Source organism: Neolamprologus multifasciatus, chromosome 11 (assembly GCF_963576455.1).
Source record: "Neolamprologus multifasciatus chromosome 11, fNeoMul1.2, whole genome shotgun sequence".
Lineage (NCBI taxonomy): Eukaryota > Metazoa > Chordata > Actinopteri > Cichliformes > Cichlidae > Neolamprologus > Neolamprologus multifasciatus.
The window spans coordinates 21,649,992-21,670,382 of NC_140449.1; the positions used below are offsets into that span (position 1 = coordinate 21,649,992).

The 20,391-nt window shown below is 40.2% G+C and overlaps 2 protein-coding genes across 3 annotated transcripts; both read right to left on the bottom strand.

The window, feature by feature from the left end:
* Positions 1 to 18: 18 nt before the first annotated feature.
* Positions 19 to 10,120, bottom strand: mboat7 (membrane bound O-acyltransferase domain containing 7). The gene is given in 11 exon segments (XM_085176600.1): positions 19 to 3,039; positions 4,868 to 5,044; positions 5,175 to 5,327; positions 6,353 to 6,428; positions 6,431 to 6,502; positions 6,505 to 6,546; positions 6,952 to 7,108; positions 7,205 to 7,331; positions 7,579 to 7,708; positions 8,682 to 8,761; positions 10,002 to 10,120. Coding segments are annotated over 10 exon segments (1,452 nt in total). The 5' UTR covers positions 8,758 to 8,761; positions 10,002 to 10,120; the 3' UTR covers positions 19 to 2,597.
* Positions 10,121 to 15,675: 5,555 nt separating this feature from the next.
* On the bottom strand, positions 15,676 to 20,343 carry LOC146508376 (membrane-bound acylglycerophosphatidylinositol O-acyltransferase mboat7-like). Of its 2 annotated transcripts, none has more exons than XM_085176608.1 (5): positions 19,903 to 20,343; positions 18,596 to 18,678; positions 17,486 to 17,615; positions 17,113 to 17,239; positions 15,676 to 17,015 (listed from the first exon to the last, which is right to left on the bottom strand). In XM_085176608.1, the coding sequence occupies exons 2-5, from the start codon at positions 18,669 to 18,671 to the stop codon at positions 16,851 to 16,853; spliced, it is 498 nt and encodes a 165-aa protein (XP_085032734.1). In that variant the 5' UTR covers positions 18,672 to 18,678; positions 19,903 to 20,343; the 3' UTR covers positions 15,676 to 16,850. The 2 variants fall into 2 exon arrangements, with proteins under 2 accessions (XP_085032734.1, XP_085032733.1); XM_085176607.1 differs by having other exon boundaries at positions 15,677 to 17,015; positions 18,596 to 18,675; positions 19,903 to 20,339.
* Between the last annotated feature and the right edge of the window lie 48 nt (positions 20,344 to 20,391).

Below are 20,391 nucleotides of genomic sequence, written 5' to 3' on the forward strand. Positions count from 1 at the left end.
ATACAACACGCTGCTGTGTACAACAAAAGCAACAAAAGGTTTTTAATAACAGGATGTCGTTAACAAACATTTACCTAGAGAAAGCACCGCGTCCCAGTGCTTTGCAGAGGCTTTAATATGACCTTTATAACAAACTAAATCTTCACAGAGGAAATGCTGAGATGTATTGCACTTTCAACACTGTTACAAATCAGGGAACGTTACAGCCGGCGCAAAAACAAAAACAAAAAAACACAAAACAGACTAAGAAGTAAAATAAATACTCCGGAGAAAAGCGGTGAGCAGGACTTGTATTCGCAGTCATTGACGTGTGACAACAGAAACATTTCTCTAATGGTAAAGTTTGGCACACGCCAAGCACAACACAAAAATTAATTTGTAACTCTCATAACCTCAAGAACATACAGTGCGAACTAACAGTGAAGGAATGGCGATAACTCAATAACATCATGTATTAACTTTCTGCTGAAGTGCACTGAGGAGATCAAACAGTTTTACATCAATGTTACAGAAATGTTTGTATCACAAAAAATGAAAATATGGCCTCTCTAAAACATCATCGCTGCCTTAAAGAGAATTAACAGTTGAGACATGCTCAGGGTGTTCCCCACCTCTTGCAGTCAGCTGAGATTGGCTCCTGAATTTATTTTAGGAGCTTTATTGACAATATCCCCCAATCCTAGCTGTGCTGTTTTCAATGACAAACACTGGCAGCTTATAGAAAATTGTAAGTCTTCACATTAATGTTTGGTCCCTACCCAGAATGTTACACGATGGCAGTACAGACATTTTGGCAGTGAACGGACTGTTGCTATCATTTACATGGCACACCTTTCACTGGATACAACAGCATGCAGTGGACATGTTCCTGATATGATCTAAACTGCTTACAGCTATGAGCAGAACAATGAGGGGAACTAATGCAAAAAAGATAAAAGAAAAAAAAGGAATTTAGAGAATTCAAATTTAGGACACAGTAATGTTTGGCATACAAAAATAACAGAACATACAGTGTGTGCATGTGTGTATATAACATATATATACACATATAACATATTACCTAAAACAGTTAATGAGGTCCTAATTTAATTAGGCAGGAATACAAAGGTCAATTCTTATCAAACAGACCAAAATAGCTGACCTAATGACACACTCATTAGGTTATCTCTATCATAAAACTAGTCATTCATCATTCTAATACAGGCTGTAGCCAGGATCTCAACGTGACATGCACCTCGTTTGATTAGAAATACAATTCAAGACTGCTTATACCTGGACTTGTCATAAAATACTATCAAGACCACCGTACAGGTGACAGGAGTGGATTACTGGTGCAGCAGGTAATGGTAAGAATCTTTCAGATGTGGATACAAGCACTGAAATCTGGGTGTTTGCTCCTTTTGGTGCCCTTAACTTAAAAACCCCATGCACCACTGGTATTATCCATCACTTCCAGGTGAGGAAACAGCAGTCTTTTTTTCTTTTTCTTTTTAAAACCACAGATTTTCAACATTTTACTTGAAAGATAATTGCAGTAACATACTTATAACAACGACATATGGATACTAAGGAGACTGAAACCACTTCCATGTCTTACAGACACAGTTGGTAAGTATGAATATTTACCTACGTTAGTTTTGCTACATATAGAAACAGATTTAGTCAATCCTCTGTGTCCGAGGTACTCATTGCTCTTATAGTAATAGGTTTAACTGCAATAGGTAAAGGTAACCTTGCAAGCATTTCACGTTTAGATCTGGAATCGTAGATGGATGCATCTGTGCTCAGTATCTTGTCAACGTGTGGACTGGAGGAGCTGGAGATCGAGTCTCCAGACATTTCTAATACTAGACGACCCTGGCCCAGCCAGGGTCGTGGACTCATAGATAGTGGTTGTGTAAGTGAGGAGTGCAAGGAGTCCACCCAGAATCTACCTCTACTACTACTGCAATCCTATACGCCTGTTGGCACAATATTTTTGAAGAACAAGAAAAACAAAGGATGTATGGTACAAATTGTGGTTTGGTTGATCAGAAAGGCAATCCGGTATAAAAAAACCCGCCAATCAGACACCTGCTGTGGTGACCTCTCATGAATAAGGGAGTCGCCAAAAGTAGCTTTCCTTATATGATACTACTCTACTACTACTGGGATCCTGCACTTCTTCGACTTCTACGCCATGAAAAAGGGTTTCTCGGTTTGATTTCATGTCAAAAAATAATGTTGAAACTGCTAACAGGCTTTATCAAAAGAGAAACAGAAAGAGTTTGTGATGTTTGGGCGTTTGTATCCACGTGTGAAAGATTCCTCAGTAATGTTAAGATATCTGCTGCACTGTAACCGTTTACAGACCAGCTGCCACTCACACTCTAAAAGCCTTCACGGAGCTCGAGGATTCCTCCTCCGCTGTTCACAGCATTTGTATGAATATGTTTACATGAAATGCACTTTTATTTTTGTTTTTTAACTAAACTAGATTTGAAATGTTGTCTTGGACCTGTGTGAGCTTTCTTGTTAGGAAGATAAGTGTTGGTGAAACCAGCGTTTGAAATTCTGCTCTTGCAGCAACCTCCTCCTCCTCCTCTCCCAAAAATGATCTAACAAGTTTTTATTTCCTTGCACCTCCTTTCAGTCTGTTTTTTCTCCACTTTTGTTTTTTCATTATCTATCTTTTCGCCCTCTCTTTTCTCTTCTTTGTCCCCTCTCCTCCCTTCCTTCTTCCCTCCCTTTAAGACCCTGCCCACTAGTATACAGCAAACAGCAATGACATGCATGATGAAGTAGATGGACATCCAGTAGTTGATGGTGTCAGTGGCTTTCAGCAACACGAAGCCCATGCACATATAGTCGTAGGCCCTCATTTTCAAGAACCAGTGAACCCAGTCGAAGATGTTCTGCCCACGTGGACCCAGTTTAGCTCGGACCGAAGCCTCCATAGCAGACTCTGCTGCGATGCACAGGGGGATGGTGAGGAAAGAGAGGTAGTAGCCAGGGTGCAGTCCGTGCCAGTAAGCACTGATGAACATGGTCCAGCCAGCCCTGAGAGGTACAGACACAGGAGAGAGGCACACCAAACACGAGGTGAGTTTCTGTCCTCAGTTGTTAGAGGTGTTAAACCACCCTTATCACGCCTCACGATGTTAAGTGTAAAAAAAGAAGAATTGTTAAAGGTTTGACTCGCACATTTACATAAATGGGATACTTAAAGTCTGTGGTAAGTGTATTTGTAAGAAAACAAAACACAAACCTGCTTTTTTACCCACATTATTAATATGTATCAGTATATTCATGATTCTGTGTGCTATAAACTTCCACAAAAACATGTGAGCTGGGTTGTGGCACTGGCTGATATGTTCTTTTATCACAATGAACACTGTGTACTCTCTTTGTAGCAGGCAGTGTAGTTTATTTTTGATTCAATCCCACACACACACCCACACACACTCCTGGAGAACAGAACGCTTTGCTGAAAAGAGGCTATTTAAAAAAAATAATAAAAAAATAAAAAATCCACTACTGAGTGAGTCATGTTTGCTACAAACTGAAGTGTCAAGCTTTTCTTTTCTGTTATGTTTCATCATTGTGTAAATGAGACACATTTTTTAAAAATGTGCATGTGCGGCAGCGACAGAGACACTTGGAAACGTTAAGAAAGCCAGTTAAGAAAGATGACAGTAAGAGAAAAGATGGGACATTTGTTATTAATAATAAAATGGGGGGGGGGGGGGGGGGGGGGGGGGGGGGGGGGGGGGGGGGGGGGGGGGAAGACACTCAAACATCTTTTGGACGACGTTGCACAGTACATAATAGGCATGATAGGTGCATCACTTCATTCACCTCACCCTGATGCTTTCATCACTCTGGAGCAGGTTAAATCTGCACTTGGACCACATGACCTTTTTCCATTGCCCCAGAATCCAATCTTGGACGCTCCTTACTAAACATTTCCTTCCCAATTAGCCTCACTCATAAATGAAAAGAGAAAAAAAAAACACTTTTTTTTTTTATTCTTTCCTCCATAAAGACAACATTTGACAGTCTCCCCAGCACACTTATTGACAGGTTTTGACACCTCAGTACATATAAATAAACACGTGTTTTGGCACCAGTTAAAACCGGTTCTGGGATTTTACTAATCTGTACACCCAGCTATTTTTTATATAAGCATGTCTGAAATACGACCTACGACTCAGTTGAGCTTTGAGGGTTACCCCTAGTCAGTTTTCAGTGGGTAAAGCTTTTGGGTAAAAGTTTAAGTGGTTTCTGACCACATTTCCTCTTTGAGGAAGATGAGACACCACTTTCCTCCCAGGTTTCACTAATGCGTCGGACAGTTTTTAATAGTTTCAGTAATCTCCTTAGTAGTTTTCTTTGCTTGATGCCGGCCAACAATTTGACACCTCTGTAAATTAATAATATAATTTACACAGCATGAGATATGTCTTCTAATGCGGTTGTTTAAAAAATGTAAAAAATTAAAAAAAAAAAAAAGAGAGAGAGAGAAGCTACTCATGTCGTCAGTTAGGTTTCAATACCCGGAAGCAGTTATTCAGTGCATAGCTGTTACTTATTTGCTTATTTAAATCCAGGTGGTTACTTTTTTCCCTTTTGGCCACGTACTGAGTTTGGAATTTTACTGTTGCCTTGTAATGTTTATTAGTCAACAACAGCACTGCATTTAGGACTTATTACTTCTGTATGAGATATGAAGCTTCACTGGGATCCCTGCTGAATATAAACAGAATATTAAAGAAGACTGCTGCCACCTCTCACATGTACCTCCTAACATTAGAACTTATTGCACAAGTCCCATATAAACCACACAGGGATCTCTTACTGTAGAATAAGCAGAACCTGCTTCACATACCTGAGTGTGTAGGCTTTGAAGGGGCCGTTGGGGTAGATGTAGTGATGCAGCCACCACTGCACTGTCATGTTCCAGTAACGCATGCCATGTCGGACCTTCACACAGAAGTCAGTGTTGTAACAGTCGATGTTCTGGATGGTTTTGAAGTCATATTTCTCCTCCGTGGTGGGATCAGGACTGGAGAGAAGAAGGAAAAGAAACCAGCATTTAACACCAAAAATATGAAACCCATACACTTTTAGAATATTCGTTTATGTACACAGATGCATCCTCTTCTTATATGCTTGCTATTCCTGTGATTATGTACCTGTAGTCGACAGTAGGTCCTCCTCCAGGTTTAGAAAGAGCCTTTTCTGGATAGCAGCCCAGGCTGGCACTGATACAGACAGCCTCAGCGCCGCACCACGCTGAATAGAAACGCATTCTAAATACGAAGAATATTGCTACCATGTAGAACATCCTGAGGATGAAAGCAAAGACAAAGTGTATCACGCACCTCTGTCTTAAGAAACAAATAAGATGTGACAAATCTATTCAGTGCCCTTTACTGAAGAGTTAATTACGTTTTGATATATATACAGTTACTTTATTAAGTACACCTGTTCAGCTGCTTGTTAATATCAAATCAGACAATCACACGGTGGCAACTCATTGCATTTAAACCCGTAGACATGATCAAGATGACCTGCTCAAGTTCAAACAGAGCATCAGAATGAGGAAGAACAGTGGTCCAAGTGACTGGGCATTTCACAAACTTCTGATCTGTTGGCATTTTCTCCACACACCCTTCTCCAGAGTTTACAGAGAATGGTCTGAAGAAGAGAAAATATCAAGCGAGCATCAGTTCTCTGTGTGAAAATGGCCATTTCCTTTGAGCTGATAGGAAGTCAACAGTAACTCAAATAACCATTGTTACAAACAAGGTATGCACAAGGGCATCGCTAAACACACAACACATTTAACTTCGAAGCAGATGGGCTACAGCAGTGGAAGACCACACTGGGTGCCACTGGTTTCAGACTGGCAGGGGTGGTGTAATGGTGTGGCACACTTTGGGCCCTTTAGTACCAACAGAGCATCATTTAAAAATCACTGTCTACCAGAGTATTGTTCCTTGTATCCCTTCATGACCACAGTGTACCCATTTTCTGATGGCTGCTTCCACCACGTCAAAAAGCTAAAATCAACAAACTGTTTTTTTGAACATGACGACATCACGATACACTGTAGATGTACCTAATAAAGTGGCTACTGAGTATAAATGTTATTTTTGAGTAAAATCATTCTAATGAATTCTTCTAACAGAATTTTAAAAATTGCTTTGTTTACAGTTGTCTTACTTTAGTCTACTTTTAATCACTGATAAAAAAAAAAAAAACTAAAACAACTCTCCAGTGATAATATGACAAAATGAAATTAATCTATAACTCCTCCTATTAATTTCCAAAAGCGTATTGCTGTTGTGCTGATTCTTTGTCACAATACCTATAGAAAACGTTTTTGATCCAAGAAGTCCTCTGTACGACGTAGGCCAGCGGAAAGACAGAGTTGACAGCCAGGACAGAGCGCCATAGACAGGAACCAGCTTCAAGCGCTGCAGGCATGGCGTCAAACCGGGGAGGGCCAGCGGCTCGGCTGCCTCACCCAGTCAATGTATGTTTGGAAGCGGAAGAAAGGGCCTTTAAGGACATGAAGGGATGAGACAGAGGGATAAATGCAGGATTGAGAAGACAGTGACAGACAAAAATTGGGCAAGGATGATGCAAGGTATAGAGAGGAACATTAGAGGGCAGTGTGGTTCAAAAAAAAAAAAAAACAGAGGGTGCAGTTGAGTAGGAAAAGGAAGTGAGAGAACAAAAATAGAGTAGAGATTTATGAAAACTGTTAGAAATAGAAATAATACTAAAAAGAAAGCATGGACTCACAATATTGGACAAGTAGCAGAAAGTGAGACAAAGAGAGACAACAGTTAAAATTCATGCAAAAGCAAATGAACACCAACACTTAATTACAATTACAGCTAAAAACAGTTCATGTAAGATCAGAATTTCCTTTTTTCTGAACATTTAAGACAAGTTATTTACCCGTCATTATACCGACATAACAGTAACTATATGACAAAATGTCGTAGATGGAAGGCTCCTGCGACAGACCGCCAACGACGGGGGACTTTGCAAAGGAGCTCACGTCCTTCTTCTTCTCCACGTGGAAGCTGCGCACCTCATTGGCCAGACTCACCATCTACATTAACAGTAAGATAGGATGCATGCATTTGAAATACACTGCAGTATAATTTTAAACTGATCTTTCCACTTGAGTGTTTTTAACTTTCCATACCTTGAGTGTGAGAAGTAGCTGGACGGCGTTGGCGAAAGGTGTTGGTGATGGCAGACCAACCTTAGTGACCAGGCGGAAGAAGAGGAGGTAGAGAAAGGTCCAGCTGAGGCTCAGCGCTGGGGCGTGCCTTGTAAACAGACATATATAGTTAGGAGTGAGACTACATGTACATGGAGTCCTGTTGCGTGCTGTGATCTTCACTTTCTGGCTGAAATTAAAGCTTACAGGTTTTTTATTTCTATTTATTTTTTTTAACCATTTCTACACTCTAGATCAGCTACTATATTTGAGAAATTTACAGGTGAATTCACAGACAACAGTTTGTGTGATACAAAGTAAAATAAGTCTGAAATGCATGGATGTTCATTCCTCACCTCCAACTGCTCTTGATAATAATCCATGTTCCGATCACGGTCACCAGGGAGTGGAGTGTGTGGATGTGGCAGGTGGCGATAGTGATGGACAGGCCGAGAAGAAGAGCTGCACCCTGCTTCACAGGTGGACCTGAAGTGACAGAAAAATTGCAGAGTGGAAGCCACCTACAAGTGTCTACTGTGGGGCAGGAAAAGTGCCTGACACAGCATGAAAAATATAATGTTACATAAGTCTGTTTCTTCCCACCCACTGCTGTCAGCCCCGTTGATAAAAGGTGGAGAAATGTAATTTTTTTTTTTTGCAAATTAAAAATAAAAATAAAATCATCAGCTAATTAGTGACAACCTTTAAAGAGAAAAAAATATAAACATGAGCATTTTTTGTGATTTCCATGTGTTTACCTGAATATGTGGTCGTCTTTCACATATTCAAGCTAAGGTAAAGGTTGCCTTTGGGGCAAACATAATTTATTGATTGGAGGAGACGTGAAAGTCTCTTCACTTTTTTATTCAACTTATACTGATTGATCAAATCCTTGCAGATAAATGGTCTACAAATTTAACTGATCACACACACAGCAGTGTAAAGCAGACTCTGCAGCAGAATACAACCAAAAATAAAATAATTAAAATGGTTTCTGCAGCACCAGCTGAATGCATACGATTTCCTGTTACAAAGTGACACACACTGCTGTGCGCTGTAACTTCAGTGCTGTTGTTAACTTGGACTTTTGGTGTGACTTTGAATCCAGTCTTCAAAGGACTGACTCCCCCCCCCACTGAAGATTTTCATCTTCATGATTTTATTCATCAAGATCCGATGCGCCAATATTTTTTTCCGAGCACTTACAGAGCACTGAAAATCAACATAATTCATCCCGTTTTAACCCTTTACTAACCAAGTATCATGTATGCAATCTGGACTTATTTGAATAATTACAACTCTCAAATAAGACTTTTTTTCCCTTTTGCATTTAAATAGTAAATTATGGTTGTGTCAGTTTTTCATCTCATAGTATAACAATCACCAGCAAGCAGCATTAGATAAAAATAAATATATAAATTATGTATGAATGTGTTCATAATTTGATCGAAATACTCACTGAGGTACCGGAAGAGGAACCCAACAGGGATGGAAGCAGCAATGACTCCCAGGTACACCAGCTCATCAGAAGACATTGCTCTGCTGACACACACACACACACACACACACAATGATCAGATCCAAACTAATGCAGAAAACCACACACACACACACACACACACACACACACACACTTTTATAATGCAACCCACATGCAAAGTAAAGCATGAGAGAAACACTCCATGCAAATACTCAGAAATAAAGTTTGTGTGCTGAGAGTGAGGGATATTTCTAAGGGGCGCCACAGTGCGGTGAATTACACAAACAGACCACTGAGGCCAGAGTGGTTAGCAACAGGAAGTCTAAACAAGTGTGTTTAGCTGTAGATGCAGGTGTAGGAAAGGAGCCTAAAGTACACAATAAATACTACAACCTCCTCTAAACACCATTTTAAGGACAGATTTATTTTCTGCATTTTAGTAACAACACATCACTTGTGCTTGTGTAAAATTATCTCGCCAGCAATTATTAGGTTTGCTGAATTTGAACTTCAGCGGTTGTGGTGCCATATGCACTGGTATACTTTGTGTCAGCTCAAAATGTAATCCTAACAGCCCTTCTAGTCTCCTATAGTTTATATCGAAATTCAGTACAGTAATAGTTTATCCATTTGAACAAAAATGAATAGTTACAAACATTGAGCCCGCACTTATGCAGCCTGAATGCCTGAATCTTTATATCCCAGCTTTTTCATTTTTTATATACTTTTTATTCTCCACAAATGTGCTGCACAGGAACACAATAGGGTCTAAATAATAATAATGATAAAAAGCCATTTTAACATCATCTGTACACGTCCGCGAACCCTTGTGAGAACACAAGAGTAGTCTGTAACACCCCTCACATGGTTAGAAAAAAAAAGAAAATCTGCTCCATGTGAAGGAGAAATTATCCATGTTAAGGTAACGTCCGGTGACAAGACAAGACAAGAAGAGCCCCTTGTGCAAGAGCGCACTTCTCTTTTTATTAGTGTGGTAACCACTGTTGATTATATTCCGGGGTTAAAACGTGCTGCTGTCAGTTACCATCAGTATGCACACCTTCAACAAGATAGGTGCAGTGTTAGTGAGTAGTAACAGCACTGTGTGTGCGGTGCTGCTTTACTGAATAAACTGGGTTAAAAACACAAGATTACGCATAAAACCCACGTAACAGGAGCTTAAGCCATGGCTCCACAACCGTTAACAGGCAGGAAGGAGACAGAAAGCAAAACTATCAGTCCACATTAATGTTTCATATCGGATTGAACACCGTTAGAGCAGTAGACATTGTTACTTACATTTATACAGCGGGATACCTGTCCGTTTGAAGACTGGTAACACACCTAACTAGCCATTCACACTTTAACACCGGATCAGTTTTCACTTCCTGGTTGACGAGCGATGCGTCAGAGATGGATTGTACCATTTTCTAAATTATATTTTAAATTATATTATTTTATTAGAGACAGAAAAGAGAAAATGGAAGAAGACGGGGAATAACAGCCTCGACTGGGGACTCGAACCTGCACCTTTACAGTCAGCCTTTTCAACAACTGAGCTAAACAAGCGCTCGGATTGTACCATTACCACTTTAACGGCAGGGGTGTGGATTGGATGTCAGTCTAAAACGCGATTCATTTCCATATTATCTGCATTTAACGCTGTGGCTCACTGTATTTTACTAAAAACAGTCGAGCAATGGACGTGAACCTTGGAATATATATTTTTATACCTCAGTTAATGGTTGTCATGTCCAAATTGTCCAAATAGACTTTGAAACATTAAAAGAAGCTGTAGAGTATTTTTTTTTTCAGAAATTAAAAGTACAGTAATTACAATATGCAGTGGTGTGTAGGATATTGAAAATAAAAACAAACCCACAGCTTTGTGTGGTGCTGAGGTTAAAACCTCTACTGGGAACTTTTGATTGCTATCAGGAACACCCCCCCCCCCAAAAAAAAAAAAAAACAAAAAACAAAACACAAAAAAAAAACAAAAAAACATAACTCAGCAAACTGACCTGCTCTTAACTGTGGTCATTCTTACTGTCATTTAATATCTTTGTTTATTTTCTTTATTTGTTTTTTGGACAAGTGGAATTACAAAAATCTATTGAATCATATTTACTTTGGTGAACAGAAAAAAAAATATACCGTTTGGGGTCACTTTTCATGATCTGGAACTTTAGTTTTGAATATTCAACTCAGAATTTTCTGCTTTTCATTGTATTCAGTGACTGAAAATATTATGAAAACACTGAGAAGACAAATCATTAACAGCTGTCAGATGGTGTGGCTGTCTTAGTTTCTTTCTGTTGTAGAACTGACTCAGTTCTTCTGACCAGTTCATGTCTGAGGTTCAGACCACGAAGAACGTAATGAACCTGAAGTATGATGTACGATCTCCTCCGACCCACCAGAGAATTGCTCCCAATTACCCTAGTAATTAATGACTTTATCATTATTATTATTATTATTATTATTATGTTTTTACAGGATTTCAACAGTTGAAAGAATTTGATGAGAATCAACTGAAGTAACATTGAGTAACTTATTTATTTGACAGGTGTTGTTCAACACACCCATTTACAACACAGCTGTGAAGATCTGGTGGGCTACAGGGCTCAGGTAAGACGCAGATCCATCCAAACAAAAACTGACATAAATATCAGGTTATTTCTGAGCACCTGAAGGTTATGGCGTTAAAATTTCTCCTTTTATTTTTAGATTGCAATAATGATGGACTTCAGCAGGAAAACAAAATCTCATCACACATCACTGCTAGTATATTCTTCACAGAACATAAAATAAAATGCAAAACATTTTAGATGGTTGGTCTTTACACACAGGCAAGGCCAAAAAAAATAAAAAATCACCCTCAACAGATGTTTCACAAAAACGGGTCCACTGGAACCCACTTCCACATAAGGTGCACCTTATCTGATAGAACAGGAAGCATCAATTACATAGTAGCTATTCCCATAATTAAGACATCAACTATGAGTGTTCACAAAATCTCCTTACCCATTTTTCATGCGTGCCATGTTGTCTGCACACCCGACAGTTCAATAAACCCTGTGTTGATTACAGATTGTTATTTATGTCCTGAAACAAATGGCAGTTGCATTAGATAACTACAGAGCACTTTATAAGCCAACCTGCTTCTTTAATGAGCATTATGGCTCATTAAAGAAGCAGAAGCTCATCAGTGTTCACTGACAGTATTCCCATTAAAGGTATTGCATGACTCAGTGTCTTTCGAACCTCTATGTCCTGTGGATGTCAAATGATATAAATGGTCTAAACATACAGCGTATGTTGGCGGCAACGTGGATGATGTGGATGTGCCCGCCCACTGCTGCGCCGGCTAAAGAGACACGACATACAAAAGCAACATGGACACATGGGAGACGAGAAACAGAACCATGAATACTATTAAATCACAGGACACAAATTAAACCAGATTCACACAGTCCAAAAGATAAACCCTGGATCACTTGACCAAGGGCCATGACACTATCACACAAAATTTAAAACTGTTCTTTTAAGTAAATAAACAAAGCAGTAGGGAATTTTTAAATATTTGTTTTCTTTATTTTTGATTTGCTGCTAAATACACTTTTGTTGTTTTTTTTTTATTTGCAGCTTTTGTGCTCCCTATCAAGTGAACCCCTCACCTGAAAAAATGTAAATAAAATTACATTTTAAATTATAAACCCCAACAATCAAATGATCCCCTATGAACAAGCACTAGGCAACGGTGGCCAGGAAAAACTCCCTTTTACAGGAAGAAACCTGAGGCAGAACCAGGTTCAAGGAGGGGCAGTCATCTACCATGACCGGTTGGGGGTGAGGGGCAAAAATAAAACTTAAAGGAGAGCACGGCATAGTTATCGGAGGTTGGTATGGTTGGTGGACCGTGGTTGGAAAGCAGGGGAGGTGGACACACCTGAGCGCCAATCTGCAATCATTCCTTGCTGGTTTAAAGGCTGAACTAGGTCCTGCTGTGTTGTTGTTGTTACTGTGTTGGCTGTGAGCTGCAAAGCTGCAGCTATCTGTAGTGGTAAACCTGTAGTAATAAAAGTAGATGATGAAAAACATGAGTACATGGTCAGGTCTGTCGTGCGTCTTTCACAAGATTATAAACAGGGGTGCACATAAGTGGTCCGCAGGTGCGCATGCGCTGTCAAAATAAAAGACGCGCACCAGATAAGAAGTTGCAACATTTGCATACATAAGATTTTCTGGAGGCCTTTTATATAAAAGGCACTGTTTTACATCACATATTCTGCACCACATCTCTGTGCGTTCATCATTTGTTTGAAGCCAGCTCACCTCCTGCAACAACTTTTCTGAGAATACGCGCTTCGGACTCCTTCTGAAATTTCTTTGGAGGTGGAGGAACACCAAAGTAATTGCTTAAAGGAGCTTGCTTCTTCGACATCTTTGAGCGTTCTAAACAAATGTCCGTCCTCCTCCAGAAAATCTTGTGTACACAAACGCGCGTTGCAGCTTCTTATCTGGTGCGCGTCTTTTATTTTGACAGCGCATGCGCACCTGCGGACCGCTTATGTGCACCCCTGATTATAAGCACAATGCCAGGGGGAGCAGCTGGGTCATTCACGTCAGGTGAACATCTTTGAGAAGACCCAGAAAGCTGCAGGAACAATAAGGGCCGCTGTGGCAAGACCTAAACCTACTTTAAGTAGGCATTTGGCACCACGATGCCACATACCAGTACCCTGAACCTCATCTTGAGGTGGTTGAGCAACAGGAGTCTCAAGTCCCTCGGGTTCAGTAGCATTTTGGTTTTTGAACGCTGTAATTCTTCCACTTGACACTGAATATTTTCAAAGCTTTCTCGAGATTCGCAATCCGTTTCTTTAGTTCATTTCTCTCACTTTCACCCTGGACAGCTGAACAACAATCCTGTTGTTCTGCTCAAGGAGAAACGTTAGCTTTTTTTGTTGAAGTTCACGCAGCTCTCATATTTGGGTTCGGCAGCATTTTGGATTAATAAACGATATAAACCTTCCACTTGGCTATTAAGATTTTCTATAGCTTTCCCAAAATTCTCTGAAGCTTTCTGAAGATTTGCATTCTCTGCCTTTTGTTCATTTTTCTCGCTTTCAACCTTGGACAGCTGAGCAACAATGGTGTTGTTCTGTTCAAGGAGAAACTGTTGGTTTTCCTCAAGTTCATACACATCATGCTGAAGTGCTCCAATCTGCAATGTTATCTTTACGGGCACCCCTCTATCTCGCTTATGCTAATTTTCTTTTTGGGCTCCATGCCCTGGGCTGTTCCTCTCTCCCCTGAGTTGGGCGGTCCTTCCTCTCTCGTTTCTCTGTGAGACACTGAATTGCTGGACGGTTCCTGTGACATTTCTATAAAGTTTCATGCAAAAAACAAAACAAAATCGTTAACTGAATAATTTCAATGTTAACTATTCTCTTTCCCAAGGATTCCTGGCTTGCAAAAACAACTAGCTGTTTCTTAAAATACTGAGTTAAAGAAACTGGGGTCTATTTAAAGATTTTTCTGGCAGCGAACGTGACATCAGCCGTGACATCAGCTCTTTGATCCTTTGATTCGATCAAAGGAGGACTTTGAGGTTTTACTATATTCCGACAGAAGACCCGTGTGTGACGTCATTCACCCCGCTTGTTCTGCGCTCACAGACAGGACAGACAGCGCTTAGCAACGCGCCTAATGATGTTTAAAAGATCCCGAAGCGATTGAAAATGTGACGTCATTCAAGGGTAAAACCGCAAAGAATTCTGGGAAACTCGTGGCAAGAGGTACTAGCGCACGAAGGCTTTCAATTGAAATCAGTTACACAGCAATAAAAAGAAACACAAAAAACTGTCAAGAAGCTGTTGTATTATTAACTGCAATAGCCGGTCGCATGACAGCCATGAAGCCGACGGGTAAAGAGATCGTTTTTTTTTTATCGGATTATGTCGTTGAAGAGAAATTATTCGAGCCATGTTTCCGAAGTAAAAAGAGGCGACAGATGGCCTGGATTGCAGCCATTCAAAGACCAAATATAACGTCCCAGAACACTCCAGCTCACAGGTTAGTCTGCTCCAAGCATTTCATATAGGTTACAAGCAAGTCTGGCGCTGAACAGAAATTGTGGCGCTATGCTATCACTAATTGCCCAGTACGTTTACAGCATACAATATTATTGTCACTGCTACATTTCTGTAATGCGAACCAGAAATTATTTCCACTACTAATTAATTACCGTTGAGCTCAAAGGTCCTATTAATAAACGGTTAACGAATGTGTATTTATGAAGACGATTTGTGAGACTGGTAAACTTATGATACATACGATGGTCTTTCGTTCTACACGGTGCATTTCATGGTCCTGTACCCATCCGTCGGTAAACTGTACCTGGGCTTGTTGCAGTGACCTGAAGTTACTGAACTTCATGAGTGTATGCACTCACTCAAGAACCGTATAATTATAAATATGAGCGTGGTGAAAGTTGGGCAGCACGCTAACATATTTGTCCACTCTGTGTGCTCGTAAGGGTCTAACCCTTTCACTCCTTTGATTTTTCCTCGTATCTTTTCTTTGCCTTTTCATCAAGTCTGTCTTTGTACGGACCGGCATTGTTCTCCTTCGTTTTGTACATAACCTTTTTGGGGGGGCAAAGAAAAAGCAAGAAGGTATTGGAACCGGAGAATGAACGTTTTGCGTGCTGCAAATGCTTGCATTTGATGCGGTACTTGGATTGTTTTGCCACGAGTTACCGGCATGCAATGCGCGAAAGTCATGTGGTCTGTCAATCTCTAGAAATTTCCCTCGTAATGACCATAGCTGGACTGGCCATCGGCCACCTGGCAAGGTGATTTTTTGTTTTTAAGGACTGATTTTTTGTTGTTGTTGTTTTTGTACTGGTGTAAACAATGAAAGGTGGTGGATTGGCCAGATGCTGGCCAATGTGTAAAATAACTCAGTTGTTGGTGGTGGCTTATGGCAGAGCTCCCAGAGGCCAGCAAGTGGATGACGGAAAGTGGAGGCATTAGGAGGAGAGACCCGAGGCCGCAGGTCCAAGTGTCAGGTGAACTGAACTTCAGATAAAAAGTTATGACCTGGAGTCTATCTGGGTCAGATATAAACCAAGTTTAGGTGTAGTTTATTTTCGTTGGGCTGACTTTTTACAGTCAGTTACAATAACTCGTACTGCGTACTAGCTAGCATGACAGAGTTTCTATACAGCTGGGTGGGTGCTATAATGTTACTGATAGTGAACTTTATTTTATTCACAAGGTTAGTTAGTAGAGAAAAACAGAATCGTCTCGTATTCAGAGAAAATATTACTCAATATTTCGTATTGAGCTGAATATGAACACAGTTTGTCCCGGACTTCAGCTACAATGAAAAAGACACAAAGCTGGAGTTATTCTGTGTCTTTATGCTGTCAGCTGCCTCTTCTTCTCTCATTCTCTCCCCCTCCCTCTCCTGTTGCTACTTCAATCATGAAACTGATCAATGATCAGCTGATCGGCTTTTCTCTCATGTTTGTTTATCGCCCACTTTGCGCCAGAAAGAAGAAACCAGGGGATGTCGCACTAAACAACAGCAGCACGTTTAAGCTTGATCAGCTGTTGTTAGAATGTATTTAATATTACTTTCTAGTATCAGCTGATGTTTGCTGGAGCCACAGCTGTAAACGCTGCTCGTCATGATGTCAGTTTGGATATCCTGGTGAGAGGGAAACATGAAGATGAAACCAGGAGATGTCCTTACTGAATCATCAGAGCTGAACAGGTGATGGAGAAACAGGTTTACCTTTTAGGTGACATGAATGAGTTGAAGGGAAGTTATGAACTGTTTCTGAGAGACAAATAACACCAGCATCCTTTTCTATGTAGCTGACAGCTGGTAACTGTGCAGGAGCGGGTCTAGCAAAGCTTTGTCAGGGGGGCCAGGTAGGGCATTAACAGGGAATCTTACAACCAAAAAGAAAGCATGGACTCACAATATTGGACAAGTAGCAGAAAGTGAGACAAAGAGAGACAACAGTTAAAATTCATGCAAAAGCAAATGAACACCAACACTTAATTACAATTTACAGCTAAAAACAGTTCATGTAAGATCAGAATTTCCTTTTTTCTGAACATTTAAGACAAGTTATTTACCCGTCATTATACCGACATAACAGTAACTATATGACAAAATGTCGTAGATGGAAGGCTCCTGCGACAGACCGCCAACGACGGGGGACTTTGCAAAGGAGCTCACGTCCTTCTTCTTCTCCACGTGGAAGCTGCGCACCTCATTGGCCAGACTCACCATCTACATTAACAGTAAGATAAGGATGCATGCATTTGAAATACACTGCAGTATAATTTTAAACTGATCTCTCCACTTGAGTGTTTTTAACTTTCCATACCTTGAGTGTGAGAAGTAGCTGGACGGCGTTGGCGAAAGGTGTTGGTGATGGCAGACCAACCTTAGTGACCAGGCGGAAGAAGAGGAGGTAGAGAAAGGTCCAGCTGAGGCTCAGCGCTGGGGCGTGCCTTGTAAACAGACATATATAGTTAGGAGTGAGACTACATGTACATGGAGTCCTGTGGCGTGCTGTGATCTTCACTTTCTGGCTGAAATTAAAGCTTACAGGTTTTTATTTCTATTTATTTTTTTTAACCATTTCTACACTCTAGATCAGCTACTATATTTGAGAAATTTACAGGTGAATTCACAGACAACAGTTTGTGTGATACAAAGTAAAATAAGTCTGAAATGCATGGATGTTCATTCCTCACCTCCAACTGCTCTTGATAATAATCCATGTTCCGATCACGGTCACCAGGGAGTGGAGTGTGTGGATGTGGCAGGTGGCGATAGTGATGGACAGGCCGAGAAGAAGAGCTGCACCCTGCTTCACAGGTGGACCTGAAGTGACAGAAAAATTGCAGAGTGGAAGCCACCTACAAGTCTCTACTGTGGGGCAGGAAAAGTGCCTGACACAGCATGAAAAATATAATGTTACATAAGTCTGTTTCTTCCCACCCACTGCTGTCAGCCCCTGTTGATAAAAGGTGGAGAAATGTAATTTTTTTTTTTTGCAAATTAAAAATAAAAATAAAATCATCAGCTAATTAGTGACAACCTTTAAAGAGAAAAAAATATAAACATGAGCATTTTTTGTGATTTCCATGTGTTTATCCTGAATATGTGGTCGTTTTTTCACATATTCAAGCTAAGGTAAAGGTTGCCTTTGGGGCAAACATAATTTATTGATTGGAGGAGACGTGAAAGTCTCTTCACTTTTTTATTCAACTTATACTGATTGATCAATATCCTTGCAGATAAATGGTCTACAAATTTAACTGATCACACACCAGCAGTGTAAAGCAGACTCTTGCAGCAGAATACAACCAAAAATAAAATAATTAAAATGGTTTCTGCAGCACCAGCTGAATGCATACGATTTCCTGTTACAAAGTGACACACACTGCTGTGCTGCTGTAACTTCAGTGCTGTTTGTTAACTTGGACTTTTGGTGTGACTTTGAATCCAGTCTTCAAAGGACTGACTCCCCCCCCCACTGAAGATTTTCATCTTCATGATTTTATTCATCAAGATCCGATGCGCCAATATTTTTTTCCGAGCACTTACAGAGCACTGAAAATCAACATAATTCATCCCGTTTTAACCCTTTACTAACCAAGTATCATGTATGCAATCTGGACTTATTTGAATAATTACAACTCTCAAAGTAAGACTTTTTTTCCCTTTTGCATTTAAATAGTAAATTATGGTTGTGTCAGTTTTTCATCTCATAGTATAACAATCACCAGCAAGCAGCATTAGATAAAAATAAATATATAAATTATGTATGAATGTGTTCATAATTTGATCGAAATACTCACTGAGGTACCGGAAGAGGAACCCAACAGGGATGGAAGCAGCAATGACTCCCAGGTACACCAGCTCATCAGAAGACATTGCTCTGCTGACACACACACACACACACAATGATCAGATCCAAACTAATGCAGAAAACCACACACACACACACACACACACTTTTATAATGCAACCCACATGCAAAGTAAAGCATGAGAGAAACACTCCATGCAAATACTCAGAAATAAAGTTTGTGTGCTGAGAGTGAGGGATATTTCTAAGGGGCGCCACAGTGCGGTGAATTACACAAACAGACCACTGAGGCCAGAGTGGTTAGCAACAGGAAGTCTAAACAAGTGTTGTTTAGCTGTAGATGCAGGTGTAGGAAAGGAGCCTAAAGTACACAATAAATACTACAACCTCCTCTAAACACCATTTTAAGGACAGATTTATTTTCTGCATTTTAGTAACAACACATCACTTGTGCTTGTGTAAAATTATCTCGCCAGCAATTATTAGGTTTGCTGAATTTGAACTTCAGCGGTTGTGGTGCCATATGCACTGGTATACTTTGTGTCAGCTCAAAATGTAATCCTAACAGCCCTTCTAGTCTCCTATAGTTTATATCGAAATTCAGTACAGTAATAGTTTATCCATTTGAACAAAAATGAATAGTTACAAACATTGAGCCCGCACTTATGCAGCCTGAATGCCTGAATCTTTATATCCCAGCTTTTTCATTTTTTATATACTTTTTATATTCTCCACAAATGTGCTGCACAGGAACACAATAGGGTCTAAAATAATAATAATGATAAAAAGCCATTTTAACATCATCTGTACACGTCCGCGAACCCTTGTGAGAACACAAGAGTAGTCTGTAACACCCCTCACATGGTTAGAAAAAAAAAGAAAATCTGCTCCATGTGAAGGAGAAATTATCCATGTTAAGGTAACGTCCGGTGACAAGACAAGACAAGAAGAGCCCCTTGTGCAAGAGCGCACTTCTCTTTTTATTAGTGTGGTAACCACTGTTGATTATATTCCGGGGTTAAAACGTGGCTGCTGTCAGTTACCATCAGTATGCACACCTTCAACAAGATAGGTGCAGTGTTAGTGAGTAGTAACAGCACTGTGTGTGCGGTGCTGCTTTACTGAATAAACTGGGTTAAAAACACAAGATTACGCATAAAACCCACGTAACAGGAGCTTAAGCCATGGCTCCACAACCGTTAACAGGCAGGAAGGAGACAGAAAGCAAAACTATCAGTCCACATTAATGTTTCATATCGGATTGAACACCGTTAGAGCAGTAGACATTGTTACTTACATTTATACAGCGGGATACCTGTCCGTTTGAAGACTGGTAACACACCTAACTAGCCATTCACACTTTAACACCGGATCAGTTTTCACTTCCTGGTTGACGAGCGATGCGTCAGAGATGGATTGTACCATTTTTTAAATTATATTTTAAATTATATTATTTTATTAGAGACAGAAAAGAGAAAATGGAAGAAGACGGGGAATAAACAGCCTCGACTGGGGACTCGAACCTGCACCTTTACAGTCAGCCTTTTCAACAACTGAGCTAAACAAGCGCTCGGATTGTACCATTACCACTTTAACGGCAGGGGTGTGGATTGGATGTCAGTCTAAAACGCGATTCATTTCCATATTATCTGCATTTAACGCTGTGGCTCACTGTATTTTACTAAAAACTGTCGAGCAATGGACGTGAACCTTGGAATATATATTTTTATACCTTAGTTAATGGTTGTCATGTCCAAATTGTCCAAATAGACTTTGAAACATTAAA

What these genes read in the sequence shown, in the direction of transcription:
- LOC146508376 (XM_085176608.1), bottom strand. Translation starts at nt 18,671, where the DNA reads ATGTCTTCTGATGAGCTGGTGTACCTGGGAGTCATTGCTGCTTCCATC. An exon ending in GTTCCTCTTCCGGTACCTCA is followed by an intron (nt 17,616 to 18,595) that starts GTGAGTATTTCG and finishes CTGTCACTTCAG; the next exon opens with GTCCACCTGTGAAGCAGGGT. An exon ending in ATTATCAAGAGCAGTTGGAG is followed by an intron (nt 17,240 to 17,485) that starts GTGAGGAATGAA and finishes TCTGTTTACAAG; the next exon opens with GCACGCCCCAGCGCTGAGCC.